Source organism: Bufo gargarizans, unplaced genomic scaffold, assembly GCF_014858855.1.
Source record: "Bufo gargarizans isolate SCDJY-AF-19 unplaced genomic scaffold, ASM1485885v1 original_scaffold_1533_pilon, whole genome shotgun sequence".
Classification (NCBI taxonomy): Eukaryota; Metazoa; Chordata; class Amphibia; order Anura; family Bufonidae; genus Bufo; species Bufo gargarizans.
Window position 1 is genome coordinate 77,963 of NW_025334402.1, and position 26,060 is coordinate 104,022.

Consider the following 26,060-nt stretch of genomic DNA (forward strand, 5'->3'; position numbering starts at 1 on the left):
CGTGTATGAGTGCGTCCATGTATGTGGTGAGTGCCTGTATGAGTGCATCCATGTATGTGGTGAATGCGTGTATGAGTGAGTCCATGTATATGGTGAATGCGTGTATGAGTGAGTCCATGTATGTGGTGAGTGCGTGTATGAGTGCGTCCATGTATGTGGTGAGTGCGTATGTGAGTCTGTCCATGTATGTGGTGAGTGCCTGTATGAGTGAGTCCATGTATGTGGTGAGTGCGTGTAAGAGTGCGTCCATGTATGTGGTGAGTGCGTCCATGTATGTGGTGAGTGCGTCCATGTATGTAGTGAGTGTGTGTATGAGTGAGTCCATGTATGTGGTGAGTGCCTGTATGAGTGCGTCCATGTATGTGGTGAGTGCCTGTATGAGTGCATCCATGTATGTGGTGAATGCGTGTATGAGTGCGTCCATGTATGTGGTGAGTGTATGAGTGCGTCCATGTATGTGGTGAATGCGTGTATGAGTGCGTCCATGTATATGGTGAGTGTATGAGTGCGTCCATGTATGTGGTGAATGCGTGTATGAGTGCGTCCATGTATATGGTGAATGCGTGTATGAGTGAGTCCATGTATGTGGTGAGTGCGTGTATGAGTGAGTCCATGTATGTGGTGAGTGCCTGTATGAGTGAGTCCATGTATGTAGTGAATGCGTGTATGAGTGCATCCATGTATGTGGTGAATGCGTGTATGAGTGCGTCCATGTATATGGTGAGTGTATGAGTGCATCCATGTATGTGGTGAATGCGTGTATGAGTGCGTCCATGTATATGGTGAATGCGTGTATGAGTGCGTCCATGTATGTGGTGAGTGCGTGTATGAGTGAGTCCATGTATATGGTGAATGCGTGTATGAGTGAGTCCATGTATGTGGTGAGTGCCTGTATGAGAGCGTCCATGTATGTAGTGAGTGCGTGTATGAGTGCGTCCATGTATGTGGTGAGTGCGTGTATGAGTGCGTCCATGTATGTGGTGAGTGCGTGTATGAGTGAGTCCATGTATATGGTGAATGCGTGTATGAGTGAGTCCATGTATGTGGTGAGTGCCTGTATGAGAGCGTCCATGTATGTAGTGAGTGCGTGTATGAGTGCGTCCATGTATGTGGTGAGTGCGTGTATGAGTGAGTCCATGTATATGGTGAATGCGTGTATGAGTGAGTCCATGTATGTGGTGAGTGCCTGTATGAGAGCGTCCATGTATGTGGTGAGTGCGTGTATGAGTGCGTCCATGTATGTGGTGAGTGCCTGTATGAGTGCGTCCATGTATGTGGTGAATGCGTGTATGACTGCGTCCATGTATGTGGTGAGTGCGTATGTGAGTCTGTCCATGTATGTGGTGAGTGCGTGTATGAGTGAGTCCATGTATATGGTGAATGCGTGTATGAGTGAGTCCATGTATGTGGTGAGTGCCTGTATGAGAGCGTCCATGTATGTAGTGAGTGCGTGTATGAGTGCGTCCATGTATGTGGTGAGTGCCTGTATGAGTGCGTCCATGTATGTGGTGAGTGCGTGTATGAGTGAGTCCATGTATGTGGTGAGTACGTGTATGAGTGCGTCCATGTATGTGGTGCGTGTATGAGTGCCTCCATGTATGTGGTGCGTGTATGAGTGAGTCCATGTATGTGGTGAGTGTATGAGTGTGTCCATGTATGTAGTGAGTGCGTCCATGTATGTGGTGAATGCGTGTATGAGTGCATCCGTGTATGTGGTGAGTGCCTGTATGAGTGCATCCATGTATGTAGTGAGTGCGTGTATGAGTGCGTCCATGTATGTGGTGAGTGCATCCATGTATGTGGTGAGTGCATCCATGTATGTGGTGAGTGCGTGTATGAGTGAGTCCATGTATGTGGTGAGTGCCTGTATGAGAGCGTCCATGTATGTAGTGAGTGCGTGTATGAGTGCGTCCATGTATGTGGTGAGTGCGTGTATGAGTGCGTCCATGTATGTGGTGAGTGCGTGTATGAGTGAGTCCATGTATATGGTGAATGCGTGTATGAGTGAGTCCATGTATGTGGTGAGTGCCTGTATGAGAGCGTCCATGTATGTAGTGAGTGCGTGTATGAGTGCGTCCATGTATGTGGTGAGTGCGTGTATGAGTGAGTCCATGTATATGGTGAATGCGTGTATGAGTGAGTCCATGTATGTGGTGAGTGCCTGTATGAGAGCGTCCATGTATGTAGTGAGTGCGTGTATGAGTGCGTCCATGTATGTGGTGAGTGCCTGTATGAGTGCGTCCATGTATGTGGTGAATGCGTGTATGACTGCGTCCATGTATGTGGTGAGTGCGTATGTGAGTCTGTCCATGTATGTGGTGAGTGCGTGTATGAGTGAGTCCATGTATATGGTGAATGCGTGTATGAGTGCATCCATGTATGTAGTGAGTGCGTGTATGAGTGCGTCCATGTATGTGGTGAGTGCCTGTATGAGTGCGTCCATGTATGTGGTGAGTGCGTGTATGAGTGAGTCCATGTATATGGTGAATGCGTGTATGAGTGCATCCATGTATGTAGTGAGTGCGTGTATGAGTGCGTCCATGTATGTGGTGAGTGCCTGTATGAGTGCGTCCATGTATGTGGTGAGTGCGTGTATGAGTGCGTCCATGTATGTGGTGAGTGCCTGTATGAGTGAGTCCATGTATGTGGTGAGTGCCTGTATGAGTGAGTCCATGTATGTGGTGAGTACGTGTATGAGTGCGTCCATGTATGTGGTGCGTGTATGAGTGCCTCCATGTATGTGGTGCGTGTATGAGTGCGTCCATGTATGTAGTGAGTGCGTCCATGTATGTGGTGAATGCGTGTATGAGTGCATCCGTGTATGTGGTGAGTGCCTGTATGAGTGCATCCATGTATGTAGTGAGTGCGTGTATGAGTGCGTCCATGTATGTGGTGAGTGCATCCATGTATGTGGTGAGTGCGTCCATGTATGTGGCGAGTGTGTGTATGAGTGCGTCCATGTATGTGGTGAGTGCCTGTATGAGTGCATCCATGTATGTGGTGAGTGCGTCCATGTATGTGGCGAGTGTGTGTATGAGTGAGTCCATGTATATGGTGAGTGCCTGTATGAGTGCGTCCATGTATGTAGTGAGTGCGTGTATGAGTGCGTCCATGTATGTAGTGAGTGAGTGTATGAGTGAGTCCATGTATGTAGTGAGTGCGTGTATGAGTGCGTCCATGTATGTAGTGAGTGCGTGTATGAGTGCGTCCATGTATGTAGTGAGTGCGTGTATGAGTGCGTCCATGTATGTAGTGAGTGCGTGTATGAGTGCGTCCATGTATGTGGTGAGTGCCTGTATGAGTGCGTCCATGTATGTAGTGAATGCGTGTATGAGTGCGTCCATGTATGTGGTGAGTGCGTCCATGTATGTGGCGAGTGTGTGTATGAGTGCCTGTATGAGTGCATCCATGTATGTGGTGAGTGCGTCCATGTATGTGGTGAGTGCGTGTATCAGTGAGTCCATGTATGTGGTGAGTGCCTGTATGAGTGCGTCCATGTATGTAGTGAGTGCCTGTATGAGTGCGTCCATGTATGTGGTGAGTGCGTCCATGTATGTGGCGAGTGTGTGTATGAGTGCATCCATGTATGTGGTGAGTGCGTCCATGTATGTGGTGAGTGCCTGTATGAGTGCATCCATGTATGTGGTGAGTGCGTCTATGTATGTGGTGAGTGCGTGTATGAGTGAGTCCATGTATGTGGTGAGTGCCTGTATGAGTGCGTCCATGTATGTAGTGAGTGCCTGTATGAGTGCGTCCATGTATGTGGTGAGTGCGTCCATGTATGTGGTGAGTGCGTGTATGAGTGAGTCCATGTATGTGGTGAGTGCGTGTATGAGTGCGTCCATGTATGTAGTGAGTGCCTGTATGAGTGCGTCCATGTATGTGGTGAGTGCCTGTATGAGTGCGTCCATGTATGTGGTGAGTGCCTGTATGAGTGCGTCCATGTATGTGGTGAGTGCGTCCATGTATGTGGCGAGTGCGTGTATGAGTGCATCCATGTATGTGGTGAGTGCGTGTATGAGTGAGTCCATGTATGTGGTGAGTGCGTCCATGTATGTGGTGAGTGCATCCATGTATGTGGTGAGTGCATCCATGTATGTGGCGAGTGTGTGTATGAGTGCATCCATGTATGTGGTGAGTGCGTGTATGAGTGAGTCCATGTATGTGGTGATTGCGTCCATGTATGTGGTGAGTGCGTCCATGTATGTAGTGAGTGTGTGTATGAGTGAGTCCATGTATGTAGTGAGTGTGTGTATGAGTGCGTCCATGTATGTGGTGAGTGCGTCCATGTATGTGGTGAGTGCGTGTATGACTGAGTCCATGTATGTGGTGAGTGCGTGTATGAGTGAGTCCATGTATGTGGTGAGTGCGTCCATGTATGTGGTGAGTGCGTCCATGTATGTAGTGAGTGTGTGTATGAGTGAGTCCATGTATGTGGTGAGTGCGTGTATGAGTGCATCCATGTATGTGGTGAGTGCATCCATGTATGTGGTGAGTGCGTGTATGAGTGCGTCCATGTATGTGGTGAGTGCCTGTATGAGTGCGTCCATGTATGTAGTGAGTGCCTGTATACGTGCGTCCATGTATGTAGTGAGTGCGTGTATGAGTGAGTCCATGTATGTGGCGAGTGTGTGTATGAGTGCGTCCATGTATGTGGTGAGTGCGTCCATGTATGTGGTGAGTGCCTGTATGAGTGCGTCCATGTATGTGGTGAGTGCGTGTATGAGTGCGTCCATGTATGTGGTGAGTGCCTGTATACGTGCGTCCATGTATGTAGTGAGTGTGTGTATGAGTGAGTCCATGTATGTGGCGAGTGTGTGTATGAGTGCGTCCATGTATGTGGTGAGTGCGTCCATGTATGTGGTGAGTGCCTGTATGAGTGCGTCCATGTATGTGGTGAGTGCGTGTATGAGTGCGTCCATGTATATGGTGAGTGCCTGTATGAGTGCGTCCATGTATGTAGTGAGTGCCTGTATGAGTGAGTCCATGTATGTGGTGAGTGTATGAGTGCGTCCATGTATGTGGTGAGTGCCTGTATGAGTGCGTCCATGTATGTGGTGAGTGCGTCCATGTATGTGGTGAGTGCCTGTATGAGTGCATCCATGTATGTGGTGAGTGCGTCCATGTATGTGGTGAGTGCCTGTATGAGTGCATCCATGTATGTGGTGAGTGCCTGTATGAGTGCATCCATGTATGTGGTGAGTGCCTGTATGAGTGCGTCCATGTATGTGGTGAGTGCCTGTATGAGTGCGTCCATGTATGTGGTGAGTGCCTGTATGAGTGCATCCATGTATGTGGTGAGTGTGTCCATGTATGTGGCGAGTGCCTGTATGAGTGCGTCCATGTATGTGGCGAGTGTGTGTATGAGTGCGTCCATGTATGTGGTGAGTGCCTGTATGAGTGCGTCCATGTATGTGGTGAGTGTGTGTATGAGTGCGTCCATGTATGTGGTGAGTGCCTGTATGAGTGCATCCATGTATGTGGTGAGTGTGTCCATGTATGTGGCGAGTGCCTGTATGAGTGTGTCCATGTATGTGGCGAGTGCCTGTATGAGTGCGTCCATGTATGTGGCGAGTGTGTGTATGAGTGCGTCCATGTATGTGGTGAGTGCGTCCATGTATGTGGTGAGTGCGTCCATGTATGTGGCGAGTGCATCCATGTATGTGGTGAGTGCGTCCATGTATGTGGTGAGTGCGTCCATTAAGTTTGGGAGGGGCCCAGTACAAAAGTTTGCTGTGGGGCCCAGTCAGTTCTAGCTACGCCCCTGCAGGGGGCCCAAGTAAATTCTTGCCTCCAATCAATATTAAAGAGGGCCCTGAATCTCCCCCATTGTGTGCCCTAACAGCTTGTGCCCATCACTGGTGCCCCCCCCCCCCCCATGAGCTCCGCAGCCAATTCCCACAGATGCCCCAGAGCGGGTGGTACAGTTAGTTTACCTCCTGCTTCCCATCGCTCCGCTCCAGGGCTGATCTTCCGGGGCAGGGTCTGTTCACCTCTGGTCACGTGGCCGCTGCACTGGCCTCCGCAGTGATGTCACCTAGCAGTGACATTGTCATTGGCTGCAGCAGTGCACATCAACCTGTCAGTTTGGAAGTTTACATGATGGAAAACCCCTTTAAGTTGGCCCTTCACGCTTTTGCAGAGCCTGCTGAGCGTCTAATGCGTTTGGGGGTTGTCAGGACTCCCCCTCGGTGGAGAAGACGAATCAGGCGGTTGGAGTTCAACATGGTGATCTTAACTCAAGGACATAAACCAGCGCCTGAGATGACTGGCAGCGACTTACACCCGTCTCCCTTTAAGCTTGTGAGCCAAAAGCACCCCATTCAGGCACTGATTGTCCCCTTATAGGACATCCTTGTAGGAACCTTGGGCTGGTGTGTCTTCCTGAGACGACCGCCCCTTTAACAGGAGGTCCCCCCATTAAAGGGGTCCATACAAATAACATGTTCAGGCAGCGCTCCCGCGCACACGGCTATAAAGTGCCCACCTGGGGACCGGGATCTCACACCAGGCCGCGGCGGATGGATCCGGAGGAGCGCAGAGCTACAGTGCTGCACGTCAGCAGCAGCGCGCTCAGCCAATGGGAGGAGCCGCCGCTACACACGTGACTGCTGACGTGATTGCCCAGCGCTCCGCACAGACGTGCCTGCCGGAGTGCACAGAGCTTCCGGAGAGCAGGTGGGGGCAACAGGGGCTCCTATATGAGGGGGCAGCAGGCGGGGCACTCAGGGGCAGCAGGTGGGGCACTCAGGGGCAATAGTACAGATCCGGGACGCAGCAGGCAGTGCAATAGGGGCCGCCGACAGCGGACGCTAGCCCCGCCCCTCCCCGCCCTCCAACCAATCACAGCACAGGGGGAGTCGCAGGGACTCAGAGACTCATTTGAGTCTTTGAGTTAAAAGAAGCGCGAGTCCCCGAGTCCCTGCCAGGCTCCATGTAAGTCCGTCCGGGGGGAGGGGGGCATTAATCTAGCATGTAGCAGAGCTGTGTGTGTACAGGGTGCATCATGCTACACTGCTACATGCACCCTGTACAACCCCCAGCATGTCCAGCTTATTATGTACTATCAGAGTTATAGTCCTCTCTATACCTCCTCTTATAATGTACTCTGATATTATATAATGACGGCTTGGACATGCTGGGAGTTGTAATCCCATCCTCTTACTTGTCCCCCTGTAATGTGTTCTGATGTTAAATATGCTGGGAGTTGTAGTCCTCTCCTGTTATACCTCCTGCGGTAATGAGCTCTGCATTAAGGCCAGGATGATGGATAGGCGAGGGTAGTCATCCACCTAGGGCGCCACTTGGCTACCCATAGAGGGAGGCGCAGATAACACTGTGGTCTGCATAGGGCTGAGCGATATACCGCTATCCACGATATACCGCAATAGTAAAACACGGCGATGTCACCGTTTCCGAATAACCGCGGTATGAAGATATGTAAATGTCATCTAGAACTGATCATGGAGGACACGGACAGTACAGACCAAAGGGTTGGACACCTTCTCGTTCAAAGAGTTTCCTTCATCTTCATGACCGATGTAGATTCGCACTGAAGGCCTCAAAACTATGAATTATCACATGTGGAATTATCTACAGAACAAAAAGTGTGAAACCACTGAAAATAGGTCACATTCTAGGGTCTCACAGGAGCCGCCTTCTGCTCTGATTACTGCTTTGCACACTCTTGGCATTCTCTTGATGAGCTTCGTAGTCACCTGAGATGGTCCTCACTTCACAGGTGTGCCCTGTCAGGTGTAATACGTGGGGTTTCTGGCCTTATAGATGGGGTTGGGACCATCAGTGGTGGAGAAGTCAGGTGGACGCACAGCTGATAGTCCTACTGAATAGACTGTTAGAATGTGTATTATGGCGAGAAAAAAGCAGCTAAGTAAAGACAAGCGAGCGGCCATCATTACTTTACCCACCTCCCGACCGCTGTACGCAGATCTGCGTCCGGGAGGTGGCAGCTGTGCGCTCAACGACGCATATACGCGTCCTCCCGCGAGACGCAAGATTTCCTGTGAACGCGCGCACACAGGAACGGAAGGTAAGCGAGTGGATCTCCAGCCTGCCAGCGGCGATCGTTCACGGGCAGCTGGAGATCCGAATTTATTAACCCCTAACAGGTATATTAGCTGCTGTTCTGATAACCGCGTCTGATATTCCGCTACCTGGTCCTCTGGTGTCCCTTTTGTTAGGATCGACCACCAGAGGACACAGGTAGGTCAGTAATAAGTAGCACCAAACACTACACTACACTACACCCCCCCTGTCACTTATTAACCCCTTATGAACCCCTGATCACCCCATATAGACTCCCTGATCACCCCCTGTCATTGATCACCCCCTGTCATTGATCACCCCCTGTCATTGATCACCCCCCTGTAAGGCTCCATTCAGACGTCGGTGTGTGTTTTGCGGATCCGATCCATGGATCCGTAAAAATTATACGGACGTCTGAATGGAGCCTGACTGGGGGGTGATCAATGACAGGGGGGTGATCACCCCCCCCTGTAAGGCTCCATTTAGACATTTTTTTTGGGCACAAGTTAGCGGAAATTATTTGTTTTTGTTTTTGTTTTTTCTTACAAAGTCTCATATTCTACTAACTTGTGTCAAAAAATAAAATCTCACATGGACGCACCATACCCCTCACGGAATCCAAATGCGGAACATTTTTAGACATTTATATTCCAGACTTTTTCTCACGCTTTAGGGCCCTAAAAAGACAGGGCAGTACAAACACCCCACATGTGACCCCATTTCGGAAAGAAGACACCCCAAGGTATTCCGTGAGGGGCATATTGAGTCCATGAAAGATTGACATTTTTGTCCTAAGTTAGCGGAAAGTGAGACTTTGTGAGAAAAAAAAAAAATCTATTTCCGCTAACTTATGCAAAAAAAAATAAAAAATTCTAGGAACTCGCCAGGCCCCTCATTGAATACCTTGGGGTGTCTTCTTTCCAAAGTGGGGTCACATGTGGGGTATTTATACTGCCCTGGCTTTTTAGGGGCCCTAAAGCGTGAGAAGAAGTCTGGGATCCAAATGTCTAAAAATGCCCTCCTAAAAGGAATTTGGGCACCTTTGTGCATCTAGTCTGCAAAAAAGTGTCACACATGTGGTATCGCCGTACTCAGGAGAAGTTGGGGAATGTGTTTTGGGGTGACATTTTACATATACCCATGCTGGGTGAGAAAATATCTTGGCAAAAGACAACTTTGTATAAAAAAATGGGAAAAGTTGTCTTTTGCCAAGATATTTCTCTCACCCAGCATGGGTATATGTAAAATGACACCCCAAAACACATTCCCCAACTTCTCCTGAGTACGGCGATACCAGATGTGTCACACTTTTTTGCTGCCAAGGTGGGCAAAGGGGCCCACATTCCAAAGAGCACCTTTCGGATTTCACCGGGCATTTTTTACAGATTTTGATTGCTGTCTCATCAGTGATTGATAGTAATCTCTGTGTAAGTGTGTATACAGAGATAGCTGTCAGTCACTGGTATCTGTACACAGGGAGGTGTTATCAGTGATGGTATTCTCTGTGTAAGTGTGTATACAGAGATAGCGGCCAGTCACTGGTATCTGTACACAGGGGAGGTGTTATCAGTGATAGTATTCTCTGTGTAAGTGTGTATACAGAGATAGCTGTCAGTCACTGATATCTGTACACAGGGGAGGTGTTATCAGTGATAGTAATCTCTGTGTAAGTGTGTATACAGAGATAGCTGTCAGTCCCTGATATCTGTACACAGGGAGGTGTTATCAGCGATAGTAATCTCTGTGTAAGTGTGTATACAGAGATAGCTGTCAGTCCCTGATATCTGTACACAGGGGGGTGTTATCAGTGATAGTAATCTCTGTGTAAGTGTGTATACAGAGATAACTGTCAGTCCCTGATATCTGTACACAGGGGAGGTGTTATCAGTGATAGCATTCTCTGTGTAAGTGTGTATACAGAGATAGCTGTCAGTCACTGGTATCTGTACACAGGGAGGTGTTATCAGTCATAGTATTCTCTGTGTGTGTATACAGAGATAGCTGTCAGTCACTGATATCTGTACACAGGGAGGTGTTATCAGTGATTGATAGTCATCTCTGTGTAAGTGTGTATACAGAGATAGCTGTCAGTCACTGGTATCTGTACACAGGGGAGGTGTTATCAGTGATAGTATTCTCTGTGTAAGTGTGTATACAGAGATAGCTGTCAGTCACTGATATCTGTACACAGGGGAGGTGTTATCAGTGATAGTAATCTCTGTGTAAGTGTGTATACAGAGATAGCTGTCAGTCCCTGATATCTGTACACAGGGAGGTGTTATCAGTGACAGTAATCTCTGTGTAAGTGTGTATACAGAGATATCTATCAGTCACTGGTATCTGTACACAGGGGAGGTGTTATCAGTGATAGTAATCTCTGTGTAAGTGTGTATACAGAGATAGCTGTCAGTCACTGATATCTGTACACAGGGAGGTGTTATCAGTGATAGTATTCTCTGTGTAAGTGTGTATACAGAGATAGCTGTCAGTCACTGATATCTGTACACAGGGAGGTGTTATCAGTGATAGTATTCTCTGTGTAAGTGTGTATACAGAGATAGCGGCCAGTCCCTGATATCTGTACACAGGGAGGTGTTATCAGTGATAGTAATCTCTGTGTAAGTGTGTATACAGAGATAGCTGTCAGTCACTGATAGCTGTACACAGGGAGGTGTTATCAGTGATAGTATTCTCTGTGTAAGTGTGTATACAGAGATAGCTGTCAGTCCCTGATATCTGTACACAGGGGAGGTGTTATCAGTGATAGTATTCTCTGTGTAAGTGTGTATACAGAGATAGCTGTCAGTCACTGATATCTGTACACAGGGAGGTGTTATCAGTGATAGTATTCTCTGTGTAAGTGTGTATACAGAGATAGCTGTCAGTCCCTGATATCTGTACACAGGGGAGGTGTTATCAGTGATAGTATTCTCTGTGTAAGTGTGTATACAGAGATAGCTGTCAGTCCCTGATATCTGTACACAGGGGAGGTGTTATCAGTGATAGTATTCTCTGTGTAAGTGTGTATACAGAGATAGCTGTCAGTCACTGATATCTGTACACAGGGGAGGTGTTATCAGTGATAGTAATCTCTGTGTAAGTGTGTATACAGAGATAGCTGTCAGTCCCTGATATCTGTACACAGGGAGGTGTTATCAGTGATAGTAATCTCTGTGTAAGTGTGTATACAGAGATAGCGGCCAGTCCCTGATAGCTGTACACAGGGGAGGTGTTATCAGTGATAGTAATCTCTGTGTAAGTGTGTATACAGAGATAGCTGTCAGTCACTGATATCTGTACACAGGGAGGTGTTATCAGTGATAGTAATCTCTGTGTAAGTGTGTATACAGAGATAGCTGTCAGTCACTGATATCTGTACACAGGGAGGTGTTATCAGTGATAGTAATCTCTGTGTAAGTGTGTATACAGAGATAGCGGCCAGTCCCTGATAGCTGTACACAGGGGAGGTGTTATCAGTGATGGTATTCTCTGTGTAAGTGTGTATACAGAGATAGCTGTCAGTCACTGATATCTGTACACAGGGAGGTGTTATCAGTGATAGTATTCTCTGTGTAAGTGTGTATACAGAAATAGCTGTCAGTCCCTGATATCTGTACACAGGGGAGGTGTTATCAGTGATAGTAATCTCTGTGTAAGTGTGTATACAGAGATAGCTGTCAGTCTCTGATATCTGTACACAGGGAGGTGTTATCAGTGATAGTAATCTCTGTGTAAGTGTGTATACAGAGATAGCTGTCAGTCTCTGATATCTGTACACAGGGGAGGTGTTATCAGTGATAGCATTCTCTGTGTAAGTGTGTATAGAGAGATAGCTGTCAGTCCCTGATAGCTGTACACAGGGAGGTGTTATCAGTGATAGTAATCTCTGTGTAAGTGTGCATACAGAGATAGCTATCAGTCCCTGATAGCTGTACACAGGGAGGTGTTATCAGTGATAGTAATCTCTGTGTAAGTGTGTATACAGAGATAGCTGTCAGTCACTGATATCTGTACACAGGGAGGTGTTATCAGTGATAGTATTCTCTGTGTAAGTGTGTATACAGAGATAGCTGTCAGTCCCTGATATCTGTACACAGGGGAGGTGTTATCAGTGATAGTATTCTCTGTGTAAGTGTGTATACAGAGATAACTGTCAGTCCCTGATATCTGTACACAGGGGAGGTGTTATCAGTGATAGTAATCTCTGTGTAAGTGTGTATACAGAGATAGCTGTCAGTCCCTGATATCTGTACACAGAGGAGGTGTTATCAGTGAGTCATAGCATTCTCTGTGTAAGTGTGTATACAGAGATAGCTGTCAGTCACTGATATCTGTACACAGGGGAGGTGTTATCAGTGAGTCATAGCATTCTCTGTGTAAGTGTGTATACAGAGATAGCTGTCAGTCACTGATATCTGTACACAGGGAGGTGTTATCAGTGATAGTATTCTCTGTGTAAGTGTGTATACAGAGATAGCTGTCAGTCCCTGATATCTGTACACAGGGGAGGTGTTATCAGTGATAGTATTCTCTGTGTAAGTGTGTATACAGAGATAGCTGTCAGTCCCTGATATCTGTACACAGGGGAGGTGTTATCAGTGATAGTAATCTCTGTGTAAGTGTGTATACAGAGATAGCTGTCAGTCACTGGTATCTGTACACAGGGAGGTGTTATCAGTGATGGTATTCTCTGTGTAAGTGTGTATACAGAGATAGCTGTCAGTCCCTGATATCTGTACACAGGGGAGGTGTTATCAGTGATAGTATTCTCTGTGTAAGTGTGTATACAGAGATAGCTGTCAGTCACTGATATCTGTACACAGGGAGGTGGTATCAGTGATAGTATTCTCTGTGTAAGTGTGTATACAGAGATAGCTGTCAGTCCCTGATAGCTGTACACAGGGAGGTGTTATCAGTGATAGCATTCTCTGTGTAAGTGTGTATACAGAGATAGCTGTCAGTCCCTGATAGCTGTACACAGGGGAGGTGTTATCAGTGATAGTATTCTCTGTGTAAGTGTGTATACAGAGATAGCTGTCAGTCCCTGATAGCTGTACACAGGGGAGGTGTTATCAGTGAGTCATAGCATTCTCTGTGTAAGTCTGTAAACCTACACTTCAGTCTTGGCATTATATGTTCATATGCAACATTTTCTTTATTTTTAAGGTAAGACCAAATGCTCTTCTGCTAAATCTGTTACAATCTGGTGGTGCCAAGAAGGAAACCTTTACAATGAAAGAGGTGGGTGCACAATCCCTGATGATGATGTATGATGCTGTGATATTCTGTATGCTGGTTATTGCTGTGTCTTTGTACTTGCTCTGTAGGTAATTCACCATCTTGGTCAGTACATTATGGCCAAGCAGTTGTATGACAAGAAGCAGCAGCACATTGTCCACTGCTCTAATGATCCTCTCGGAGAACTATTTGGGGTACAGAGCTTCTCTGTGAAAGAACCCAGGTAACTGATGGGCTTCTAACAATCAATGTTTGATGTCATTTTCCAGAAGGGATTTTTTCAGTCTGTAGAATAGAATTGACCCCAATATTATTTTGGGTGTCCCGTTATCTTCCTTTACCCCCTTCCACTTAAAGTGGATATCCCAGGACAAATCTAAACATTGAAAACCAGACATCGTATAGGACATGCCAACCTCTTTCTAACAAAGCCAGAGCCAGTCCTGGACCTCACATGGATCCAGAGATCTCCCCATTCATTGCTCTGCTAGATTTATCTCCAGCTGACAGCTCAAGGGCAGTGTCCTTTCTGCTGCAGCTCAGGGGGCGTGTCCGTGCTCTGCGTATCACAGCTCAGGAGGCAGAGGAAGGATGACACTGAGCATGTGCGACCTTCTCAGTGAGCAGGACAAAGAAATAAGAATAACAGCCGGTGGTGCTATACAAATGCATTGTATTGAGTAACTCGGGGCTATGCTACATTGTTTATTACCTGCAATTACAATAGTATCCAGATTAGGGTTGTTTCAGGTATCCAGATATGGATATTGACATGTGCTGATACTAGCAATATCGGATCAGTGGCGGTCCTGCACCTGGCACCCCCTCTGATGAGCTGGTTTGGGTGGCTGCGGCACTGGATTAAACTAAACAGTGTATGAATGTAGAATAAGACAGCTGTGCAGTGGGCATGCTGGGTACTGCAGTGCAGCTCCTATTCAAGTGCAGAGCTCCTGAAATACAGTGTGCAGACCCTTCTGCTTCCGCTCCACTAATCGCTGGAGGTGCCGGACCCCACCCATCTGATACTGATGACTATCCCGAGGATACCTCATCAGTAGCCTGGACAACCCCTTTAAGTAATTGCACATCTATGTCATGATGTAATAGGTGGGCACTAGAGCTTAGTCATCCTCTTAGTACAGTACAAACAGCCTGAATAATGGGGGCCACCTAATTATTGGGGGCTCATTGGCCTTAGCTCGTATTTCGGCTGCTATATTGGGGTAAATGTACCCATGCACATTACACTAAAGTTGATCAAAATGGATGATTTCCAGAAAACAATCCGGTGAGATTTAGGTTGTGGAGGTTTCCTGTAAATGATGGAATAAATCTGGAACGTGCGGTCGGTGTTTCCTATGTTTTCCGTGTATATATTCGGACAGAGGATGAAACGCTGCACAGGTATCTGGGGTGGGATGCACGGACATGTTTATGGTATTACTGCAAATGGAGCTCGGAACCCTGTCGGAAAGTCCATCTAGATGTAAATTATCATCTCTCTGTTTCAGGAGACTGTATGCAATGATTTTCAGAAATCTGCTAACTACTGATTCAGAAGGTAACATTTTGTAGAAATAACCGTTTTAGCGCCGTGTGGCCCCAATCTTATGGGATTTCTAATGTCTGACAAGTGAGGGATGCAGTGAGAGAGTAACACCTGAAATGACTGTCTGCGATGCCAGTGTTACTATCCCCTGCGATGCTGGTGGGTGCGCCTAATCTGGGACAAGGCTCAGGCCTCATCATACATGTGGTGCCTCCTCCGGCAGTCCATGTTCCTAAACAGAAATCTTACATCTCTGGCTTCACTGACGCCTGAAAACTGGTGTAAATGAAGATAAAACCGTTACGGTTACTGTCCATGCCCCGTCCCACCCTTGCCAAGCCCCCCCTCCCTTCCTGAAAAGTGGTGTAAATGAAGATAAAACCGTTACGGTTGCTGCCCATGCCCCTTCCCACCCTTACCAAGCCCCCCCTCCCTTTCTGGAAACTGGTGTAAATGAAGATAAAACCGTTACGGTTGCTGCCCATGCCCCGTCCCACCCTTGCCAAGCCCCCCCTCCCTTTCTGGAAACTGGTGTAAATGAAGATAAAACCGTTACGGTTGCTGCCCATGCCCCTTCCCACCCTTACCAAGCCCCCCCTCCCTTTCTGGAAACTGGTGTAAATGAAGATAAAACCGTTACGGTTACTGCCCATGCCCCGTCCCACCCTTGCCAAGCCCCCCTCCCTTCCTGGAAACTGGTGTAAATGAAGATAAAACCGTTGCGGTTACTGTCCATGCCCCGTCCCACCCTTACCAAGCCCCCCCTCCCTTCCTGAAAAGTGGTGTAAATGAAGATAAAACCGTTACGGTTACTGTCCATGCCCCGTCCCACCCTTGCCAAGCCCCCCCTCCCTTCCTGAAAAGTGGTGTAAATGAAGATAAAACCGTTACGGTTGCTGCCCATGCCCCGTCCCACCCTTGCCAAGCCCCCCCTCCCTTCCTGAAAACTGGTGTAAATGAAGATAAAACCGTTACGGTTGCTGCCATGCCCCGTCCCACCCTTGCCAAGCCCCCCCTCCCTTCCTGAAAAGTGGTGTAAATGAAGATAAAACCGTTACGGTTGCTGCCCATGCCCCGTCCCACCCTTGCCAAGCCCCCCCTCCCTTTCTGGAAAGTGGTGTAAATGAAGATAAAACCGTTACGGTTGCTGTCCATGCCCCGTCCCACCCTTGCCAAGCCCCCCCTCCCTTCCTGAAAACTGGTGTAAATGAAGATAAAACCGTTACGGTTGCTGTCCATGCCCCGTCCCACCCTTGCCAAGCCCCCCCTCCCTTCCTGGAAACTGGTGTAAATGAAGATAAAACCGTTACGGTTGCTGCCCATGCCCCGTCCCACCCTTGCCAAGCCCCCCCTCCCTTCCTGGAAACTGGTGTAAATGAAGATAAAACCGTTACGGTTGCTGCCCATGCCCCGTCCCACCCTTACCAAGCCCCCCCTCCCTTCCTGAAAACTGGTGTAAATGAAGATAAAACCGTTGCGGTTGCTGTCCATGCCCCGTCCCACCCTTGCCAAGCCCCCCCTCCCTTCCTGGAAAGTGGTGTAAATGAAGATAAAACCATTACGGTTGCTGTCCCTGCCCCGTCCCACCCTTGCCAAGACCCCCCTCCCTTTCTGGAAACTGCTGTAAATGAAGATAAAACCGTTACGGTTGCTGTCCATGCCCCGTCCCACCCTTGCCAAGCCCCCCCTCCCTTCCTGGAAACTGGTGTAAATGAAGATAAAACCGTTACGGTTGCTGTCCATGCCCCGTCCCACCCTTGCCAAGCCCCCCCTCCCTTCCTGGAAAGTGGTGTAAATGAAGATAAAACCGTTACGGTTGCTGTCCATGCCCCGTCCCACCCTTGCCAAGCCCCCCCTCCCTTCCTGAAAAGTGGTGTAAATGAAGATAAAACCGTTACGGTTGCTGCCCCTGCCCCGTCCCACCCTTGCCAAGCCCCCCTCCCTTCCTGAAAAGTGGTGTAAATGAAGATAAAACCGTTACGGTTGCTGCCCATGCCCCGTCCCACCCTTGCCAAGCCCCCCCTCCCTTCCTGAAAACTGGTGTAAATGAAGATAAAACCGTTACGGTTGCTGTCCATGCCCCGTCCCACCCTTGCCAAGCCCCCCCTCCCTTTCTGGAAACTGGTGTAAATGAAGATAAAACCGTTACGGTTGCTGCCCATGCCCCGTCCCACCCTTGCCAAGCCCCCCCCTCCCTTTCTGAAAACTGGTGTAAATGAAGATAAAACCGTTACGGTTGCTGCCCATGCCCCGTCCCACCCTTGCCAAGCCCCCCCCCTCCCTTTCTGAAAACTGGTGTAAATGAAGATAAAACCGTTACGGTTGCTGTCCATGCCCCGTCCCACCCTTGCCAAGCCCCCCCTCCCTTTCTGGAAACTGGTGTAAATGAAGATAAAACCGTTACGGTTGCTGCCCATGCCCCGTCCCACCCTTGCCAAGCCCCCCCTCCCTTCCTGAAAACTGGTGTAAATGAAGATAAAACCGTTACGGTTGCTGTCCATGCCCCGTCCCACCCTTGCCAAGCCCCCCCTCCCTTTCTGGAAAGTGGTGTAAATGAAGATAAAACCGTTACGGTTACTGTCCATGCCCCGTCCCACCCTTACCAAGCCCCCCCTCCCTTTCTGGAAACTGGTGTAAATGAAGATAAAACCGTTACGGTTGCTGCCCATGCCCCGTCCCACCCTTGCCAAGCCCCCCCTCCCTTCCTGGAAACTGGTGTAAATGAAGATAAAACCGTTACGGTTGCTGCCCATGCCCCGTCCCACCCTTGCCAAGCCCCCCCTCCCTTCCTGAAAACTGGTGTAAATGAAGATAAAACCGTTGCGGTTGCTGTCCATGCCCCGTCCCACCCTTGCCAAGCCCCCCCTCCCTTCCTGGAAAGTGGTGTAAATGAAGATAAAACCATTACGGTTGCTGTCCCTGCCCCGTCCCACCCTTGCCAAGCCCCCCCTCCCTTTCTGAAAACTGGTGTAAATGAAGATAAAACCGTTACGGTTGCTGTCCATGCCCCGTCCCACCCTTGCCAAGCCCCCCCTCCCTTTCTGGAAACTGCTGTAAATGAAGATAAAACCGTTACGGTTGCTGTCCATGCCCCGTCCCACCCTTGCCAAGCCCCCCCTCCCTTCCTGGAAACTGGTGTAAATGAAGATAAAACCGTTACGGTTGCTGTCCATGCCCCGTCCCACCCTTGCCAAGCCCCCCCTCCCTTCCTGGAAAGTGGTGTAAATGAAGATAAAACCGTTACGGTTGCTGTCCATGCCCCGTCCCACCCTTGCCAAGCCCCCCCTCCCTTCCTGAAAAGTGGTGTAAATGAAGATAAAACCGTTACGGTTGCTGCCCCTGCCCCGTCCCACCCTTGCCAAGCCCCCCTCCCTTCCTGAAAAGTGGTGTAAATGAAGATAAAACCGTTACGGTTGCTGCCCATGCCCCGTCCCACCCTTGCCAAGCCCCCCCTCCCTTCCTGAAAACTGGTGTAAATGAAGATAAAACCGTTACGGTTGCTGTCCATGCCCCGTCCCACCCTTGCCAAGCCCCCCCTCCCTTTCTGGAAACTGGTGTAAATGAAGATAAAACCGTTACGGTTGCTGCCCATGCCCCGTCCCACCCTTGCCAAGCCCCCCCCTCCCTTTCTGAAAACTGGTGTAAATGAAGATAAAACCGTTACGGTTGCTGCCCATGCCCCGTCCCACCCTTGCCAAGCCCCCCCCTCCCTTTCTGAAAACTGGTGTAAATGAAGATAAAACCGTTACGGTTGCTGTCCATGCCCCGTCCCACCCTTGCCAAGCCCCCCCTCCCTTTCTGGAAACTGGTGTAAATGAAGATAAAACCGTTACGGTTGCTGCCCATGCCCCGTCCCACCCTTGCCAAGCCCCCCCTCCCTTCCTGAAAACTGGTGTAAATGAAGATAAAACCGTTACGGTTGCTGTCCATGCCCCGTCCCACCCTTGCCAAGCCCCCCTCCCTTTCTGGAAAGTGGTGTAAATGAAGATAAAACCGTTACGGTTACTGTCCATGCCCCGTCCCACCCTTACCAAGCCCCCCCCTCCCTTCCTGGAAACTGGTGTAAATGAAGATAAAACCGTTACGGTTGCTGTCCATGCCCCGTCCCACCCTTGCCAAGCCCCCCCCTCCCTTTCTGGAAAGTGGTGTAAATGAAGATAAAACCGTTACGGTTACTGTCCATGCCCCGTCCCACCCTTACCAAGCCCCCCCCTCCCTTCCTGGAAACTGGTGTAAATGAAGATAAAACCGTTGCGGTTGCTGCCCATGCCCCGTCCCACCCTTGCCAAGCCCCCCACCCTTCCTGGAAAGTGGTGTAAATGAAGATAAAACCGTTACGGTTGCTGTCCCTGCCCCGTCCCACCCTTGCCAAGCCCCCCCTCCCTTCCTGGAAACTGGTGTAAATGAAGATAAAACCGTTACGGTTGCTGCCCCTGCCCCGTCCCACCCTTGCCAAGCCCCCCCTCCCTTTCTGGAAAGTGGTGTAAATGAAGATAAAACCGTTACGGTTGCTGCCCATGCCCCTTCCCACCCTTGCCAAGCCCCCCCTCCCTTTCTGGAAACTGGTGTAAATGAAGATAAAACCGTTACGGTTGCTGTCCATGCCCCGTCCCACCCTTGCCAAGCCCCCCCCCCTCCCTTTCTGGAAAGTGGTGAGTGTGGCCTACAAAGTGACAGATGCAACAATAAAAAACATTGCAAACACATAAGAAGCCCCCATAAGAAGTATCCCCCCCCCCCCAAAAGTGGGGGAAATGCCCCTGCGTCTTATGGGGTGAGTACTAATGAGCGCTGCCATTATGGAAGTCTAAAGCCTAACGCGGCAGTAAGAGCTCCCCGGACCCCGGTGTAGTATAAAGCGTCACTGCTATTACTATAGGTACTAAACCTGAATGTCAGCAGACGGGGGAAGGTACTGCTTATCTTTACTAATTGTTCCTACAAACCAGATTACACTGAGCGTCCCCACTTCAGCAGGAGTTGGGGTACTAGACGGTGAGGAGGACGCGGGAGACGGCACTAACTGCCACCCTCTCACTAGGTATACAAGATACTACAGTGTACCTGGCTATTACTAGCTCTATGCTGCTGGCAGTTTGGCAGTGTAAAGCAGTGGGGACCTAAAGGCCTTTCCACACTGTCAAGGAAGTGCAAGTTGCACCCATACAGACAGCGGATCGGCTGGAGGCTGACAGGCTAGAAGCACTACACACTATAGTGATCACTGATAGATGACGTGTATGAATGATCACACTATTAGTAATCACTGATAGATGACGTGTATGAATGATCACACTATTAGTGATCACTGATAGATGACGTGTATGAATGATCGCACTATTGGTGATCACTGATAGATGACGTGTATGAATGATCGCACTATTGGTGATCGCTGATAGATGACGTGTATGAATGATCGCACTATTGGTGATCACTGATAGATGACGTGTATGAATGATCACACTATTGGTGATCACTGATGGATGACGTGTATGAATGATCGCACTATTGGTGATCACTGATGGATGACGTGTATGAATGATCACACTATTAGTTATCACTGATAGATGACGTATATGAATGATCACACTATTAGTGATCACTGATAGATGACGTGTATGAATGATCGCACTATTAGTGATCACTGATAGATGACATGTATGAATGATCGCACTATTGGTGATCACTGATAGATGACGTGGATGAATGATCACACTATTGGTGATCACTGATGGATGACGTGTATGAATGATCGCACTATTGGTGATCACTGATGGATGACGTGTATGAATGATCACACTATTAGTTATCACTGATAGATGACGTATATGAATGATCGCACTATTGGTGATCACTGATAGATGACGTGGATGAATGATCACACTATTGGTGATCACTGATGGATGACGTGGATGAATGATCGCACTATTGGTGATCACTGATGGATGACGTGTATGAATGATCGCACTATTGGTGATCACTGATGGATGACGTGTATGAATGATCACACTATTGGTGATCACTGATGGATGACGTGTATGAATGATCGCACTATTAGTTATCACTGATAGATGACGTATATGAATGATCACACTATTAGTGATCACTGATAGATGACGTGTATGAATGATCGCACTATTAGTGATCACTGATAGATGACATGTATGAATGATCGCACTATTGGTGATCACTGATAGATGACGTGGATGAATGATCACACTATTGGTGATCACTGATGGATGACGTGGATGAATGATCGCACTATTGGTGATCACTGATGGATGACGTGTATGAATGATCACACTATTGGTGATCACTGATGGATGACGTATATGAATGATCGCACTATTGGTGATCACTGATAGATGACGTGGATGAATGATCACACTATTGGTGATCACTGATGGATGACGTGGATGAATGATCGCACTATTGGTGATCACTGATGGATGACGTGTATGAATGATCGCACTATTGGTGATCACTGATGGATGACGTGGATGAATGATCGCACTATTGGTGATCACTGATGGATGACGTGGATGAATGATCACACTATTGGTGATCACTGATGGATGACGTGGATGAATGATCGCACTATTGGTGATCACTGATAGATGACGTGTATGAATGATCGCACTATTGGTGATCACTGATAGATGACGTGTATGAATGATCGCACTATTGGTGATCACTGATGGATGACGTATATGAATGATCACACTATTGGTGATCACTGATGGATGACGTATATTATCGATCGCACTATTGGTGATCACTGATAGATGACGTGTATGAATGATCGCACTATTGGTGATCACTGATGGATGACGTGTATGAATGATCGCACTATTGGTGATCACTGATAGATGACGTGTATGAATGATCGCACTATTGGTGATCACTGATGGATGACGTGGATGAATGATCGCACTATTGGTGATCACTGATAGATGACGTGTATGAATGATCGCACTATTGGTGATCACTGATAGATGACGTGTATGAATGATCGCACTATTGGTGATCACTGATGGATGACGTGTATGAATGATCGCACTATTGAAATCTCCGCTAACCACCGCTTGTTCACTGGGAAGGAGGAGACTGACATTAGAAACTACAACTGCCCCCGACATGTTTCGCCAGTATTCTGGCTTCTTCAGGGGAAATGGGCAGCAATGGGTGTAGCCACAGCACTGGGGGTAAATGCTGAAATTACTGATTGGCAGGACGATCGCCCGCTCATAGTGTTATTCTGCATCGGCGCTGGCCTTTTACCTGTAACTAGAAGCACCCACAGGGCAGGCCGCCATACTCCGGTGCCAGTCGCCTCCTGAATGCGTCATCAGGACGGGGCGCAAACACTTAGGCCAGATCGGACCCGAGTATTAGCAGTGCGCTGCGCCGGAATGTGCACACACTGCACCCCAGGCCGGACCACGGTGCACCGGTGGACGCTGCGCCGGAATGTGCACACACTGCACCCCAGGCCGGACCACGGTGCACCGGTGGACGCTGCGCCTACACATTAAGTGGATAGTGTGATCATTCATACACGTCATCCATCAGTGATCACCAATAGTGTGATCATTCATCCACGTCATCTATCAGTGATCACCAATAGTGTGATCATTCATACACGTCATCTATCAGTGATCACCAATAGTGCGATCATTCATACACGTCATCTATCAGTGATCACCAATAGTGTGATCATTCATACACGTCATCTATCAGTGATCACCAATAGTGTGATCATTCATACACGTCATCTATCAGTGATCACCAATAGTGTGATCATTCATACACGTCATCTATCAGTGATCACCAATAGTGCGATCATTCATACACGTCATCTATCAGTGATCACCAATAGTGTGATCATTCATACACGTCATCTATCAGTGATCACCAATAGTGCGATCATTCATACACGTCATCTATCAGTGATCACCAATAGTGTGATCATTCATACACGTCATCTATCAGTGATCACCAATAGTGCGATCATTCATACACGTCATCTATCAGTGATCACCAATAGTGCGATCATTCATACACGTCATCTATCAGTGATCACCAATAGTGTGATCATTCATACACGTCATCTATCAGTGATTACTAATAGTGTGATCATTCATACACGTCATCTATCAGTGATCACTATAGTGTGATCATTCATACACGTCATCTACCAGTGATCACCAATAGTGTGATCATTCATACACGTCATTTATCAGTGATCACCAATAGTGTGATTATTCATACACGTCATCTATCAGTGATCTCCAATAGTGTGATCATTCATACACGTCATCTATCAGTGATCTCCAATAGTGTGATCATTCATACACGTCATCTATCAGTGATCACTAATAGTGTGATCATTCATACACGTCATCTATCAGTGATCACCAATAGTGTGATCATTCATACACGTCATCTATCAGTGATCACCAATAGTGCGATCATTCATACACATCATCTATCAGTGATCACTATAGTGTGTAGTGCTTCTAGCCTGTCAGCCTCCAGCCGATCCGCTGTGTGTATGGGTGCAACTTGCACTTCCTTGACAGTGTGGAAAGGCCTTTAGGTCCCCACTGCTTTACACTGCCAAACTGCCAGCAGCATAGAGCTAGTAATAGGCAGCGACAGTGTAGTATCTTGTATACCTAGTGAGAGGGTGGCAGTTAGTGCCGTCTCCCGCGTCCTCCTCACCGTCTAGTACCCCAACTCCTGCTGAAGTGGGGACGCTCAGTGTAATCTGGTTTGTAGGAACAATTAGTAAAGATAAGCAGTACCTTCCCCCGTCTGCTGACATTCAGGTTTAGTACCTATAGTAATAGCAGTGACGCTTTATACTACACCGGGGTCCGGGGAGCTCTTACTGCCGCGTTAGGCTTTAGTTAATATAGTTGTTAAAATACCTTACCCAGGTTAGGTCCTAAATATGACTCCATTATAGAAGATGCGGGAGGCTGATCTCTGGTAATATGGAGATGCTGGAGGCTGATCTCTGGTAATATGGAGATGCTGGAGGCTGATCTCTGGTAATATGGAGATGCTGGAGGCTGATCTCTGGTAATATGGAGATGCTGGAGGCTGATCTCTGGTAATATGGAGATGCTGGAGGCTGATCTCTGGTAATATGGAGATGCTGGAGGCTGATCTCTGGTAATATGGAGATGCTGGGGGCTGATCTCTGGTAATATGGAGATGCTGGAGGCTGATCTCTGGTAATATGGAGATGCTGGGGGCTGATCTCTGGTAATATGGAGATGCTGGGGGCTGATCTCTGGTAATATGGAGATGCTGGGGGCTGATCTCTGGTAATATGGAGATGCTGGAGGCTGATCTCTGGTAATATGGAGATGCTGGGGGCTGATCTCTGGTAATATGGAGATGCTGGAGGCTGATCTCTGGTAATATGGAGATGCTGGGGGCTGATCTCTGGTAATATGGAGATGCTGGAGGCTGATCTCTGGTAATATGGAGATGCTGGAGGCTGATCTCTGGTAATATGGAGATGCTGGGGACTGATCTCTGGTAATATGGAGATGCTGGAGGCTGATCTCTGGTAATATGGAGATGCTGGAGGCTGATCTCTGGTAATATGGAGATGCTGGGGGCTGATCTCTGGTAATATGGAGATGCTGGAGGCTGATCTCTGGTAATATGGAGATGCTGGAGGCTGATCTCTGGTAATATGGAGATGCTGGAGGCTGATCTCTGGTAATATGGAGATGCTGGAGGCTGATCTCTGGTAATATGGAGATGCTGGAGGCTGATCTCTGGTAATATGGAGATGCTGGAGGCTGTTCTCTGGTAATATGGAGATGCTGGGGGCTGATCTCTGGTAATATGGAGATGCTGGAGGCTGATCTCTGGTAATATGGAGATGCTGGAGGCTGATTCTCTGGTAATATGGAGATGCTGGGGGCTGATCTCTGGTAATATGGAGATGCTGGAGGCTGATCTCTGGTAATATGGAGATGCTGGAGGCTGATCTCTGGTAATATGGAGATGCTGGGGCTGATCTCTGGTATATGGAGATGCTGGGGGCTGATCTCTGGTAATATGGAGATGCTGGAGGCTGATCTCTGGTAATATAGAGATGCTGGAGGCTGATCTCTGGTAATATGGAGATGCTGGGGGCTGATCTCTGGTAATATGGAGATGCTGGAGGCTGATCTCTGGTAATATGGAGATGCTGGGGGCTGATCTCTGGTAATATGGAGATGCTGGAGGCTGATCTCTGGTAATATGGAGATGCTGGAGGCTGATCTCTGGTAATATGGAGATGCTGGAGGCTGATCTCTGGTAATATGGAGATGCTGGAGGCTGTTCTCTGGTAATATGGAGATGCTGGGGGCTGATCTCTGGTAATATGGAGATGCTGGAGGCTGATCTCTGGTAATATGGAGATGCTGGAGGCTGATCTCTGGTAATATGGAGATGCTGGGGGCTGATCTCTGGTAATATGGAGATGCTGGGGGCTGATCTCTGGTAATATGGAGATGCTGGAGGCTGTTCTCTGGTAATATGGAGATGCTGGGGGCTGATCTCTGGTAATATGGAGATGCTGGGGGCTGATCTCTGGTAATATGGAGATGCTGGAGGCTGATCTCTGGTAATATAGAGATGCTGGAGGCTGATCTCTGGTAATATGGAGATGCTGGGGGCTGATCTCTGGTAATATGGAGATGCTGGAGGCTGATCTCTGGTAATATGGAGATGCTGGGGGCTGATCTCTGGTAATATGGAGATGCTGGAGGCTGATCTCTGGTAATATGGAGATGCTGGAGGCTGATCTCTGGTAATATGGAGATGCTGGAGGCTGATCTCTGGTAATATGGAGATGGGGACTCTGGTAATATGAGATGCTGGAGGCTGATCTCTGGTAATATGGAGATGCTGGGGGCTGATCTCTGGTAATATGGAGATGCTGGAGGCTGATCTCTGGTAATATGGAGATGCTGGAGGCTGATCTCTGGTAATATGGAGATGCTGGGGCTGATCTCTGGTAATATGGAGATGCTGGAGGCTGTTCTCTGGTAATATGGAGATGCTGGGGGCTGATCTCTGGTAATATGGAGATGCTGGGGGCTGATCTCTGGTAATATGGAGATGCTGGGGGCTGATCTCTGGTAATATGGAGATGCTGGAGGCTGATCCCTGGTAATATGGAGATGCTGGGGGCTGATCTCTGGTAATATGG

General features: G+C 48.3%; 1 protein-coding gene across 1 annotated transcript in view; it reads left to right on the forward strand.

The window, feature by feature from the left end:
* Positions 1 to 6,225: 6,225 nt before the first annotated feature.
* LOC122923379 (E3 ubiquitin-protein ligase Mdm2-like) overlaps positions 6,226 to 26,060 on the forward strand; it is a 55,835-nt gene continuing 36,000 nt past the window's right edge. The window contains exons 1-3 of the mRNA XM_044274175.1: positions 6,226 to 6,303; positions 13,213 to 13,287; positions 13,374 to 13,478. Of these exons, the coding sequence (XP_044130110.1) occupies positions 6,226 to 6,303; positions 13,213 to 13,287; positions 13,374 to 13,478 (258 nt within the window). The remainder of the gene's footprint in view (positions 6,304 to 13,212; positions 13,288 to 13,373; positions 13,479 to 26,060) is intronic.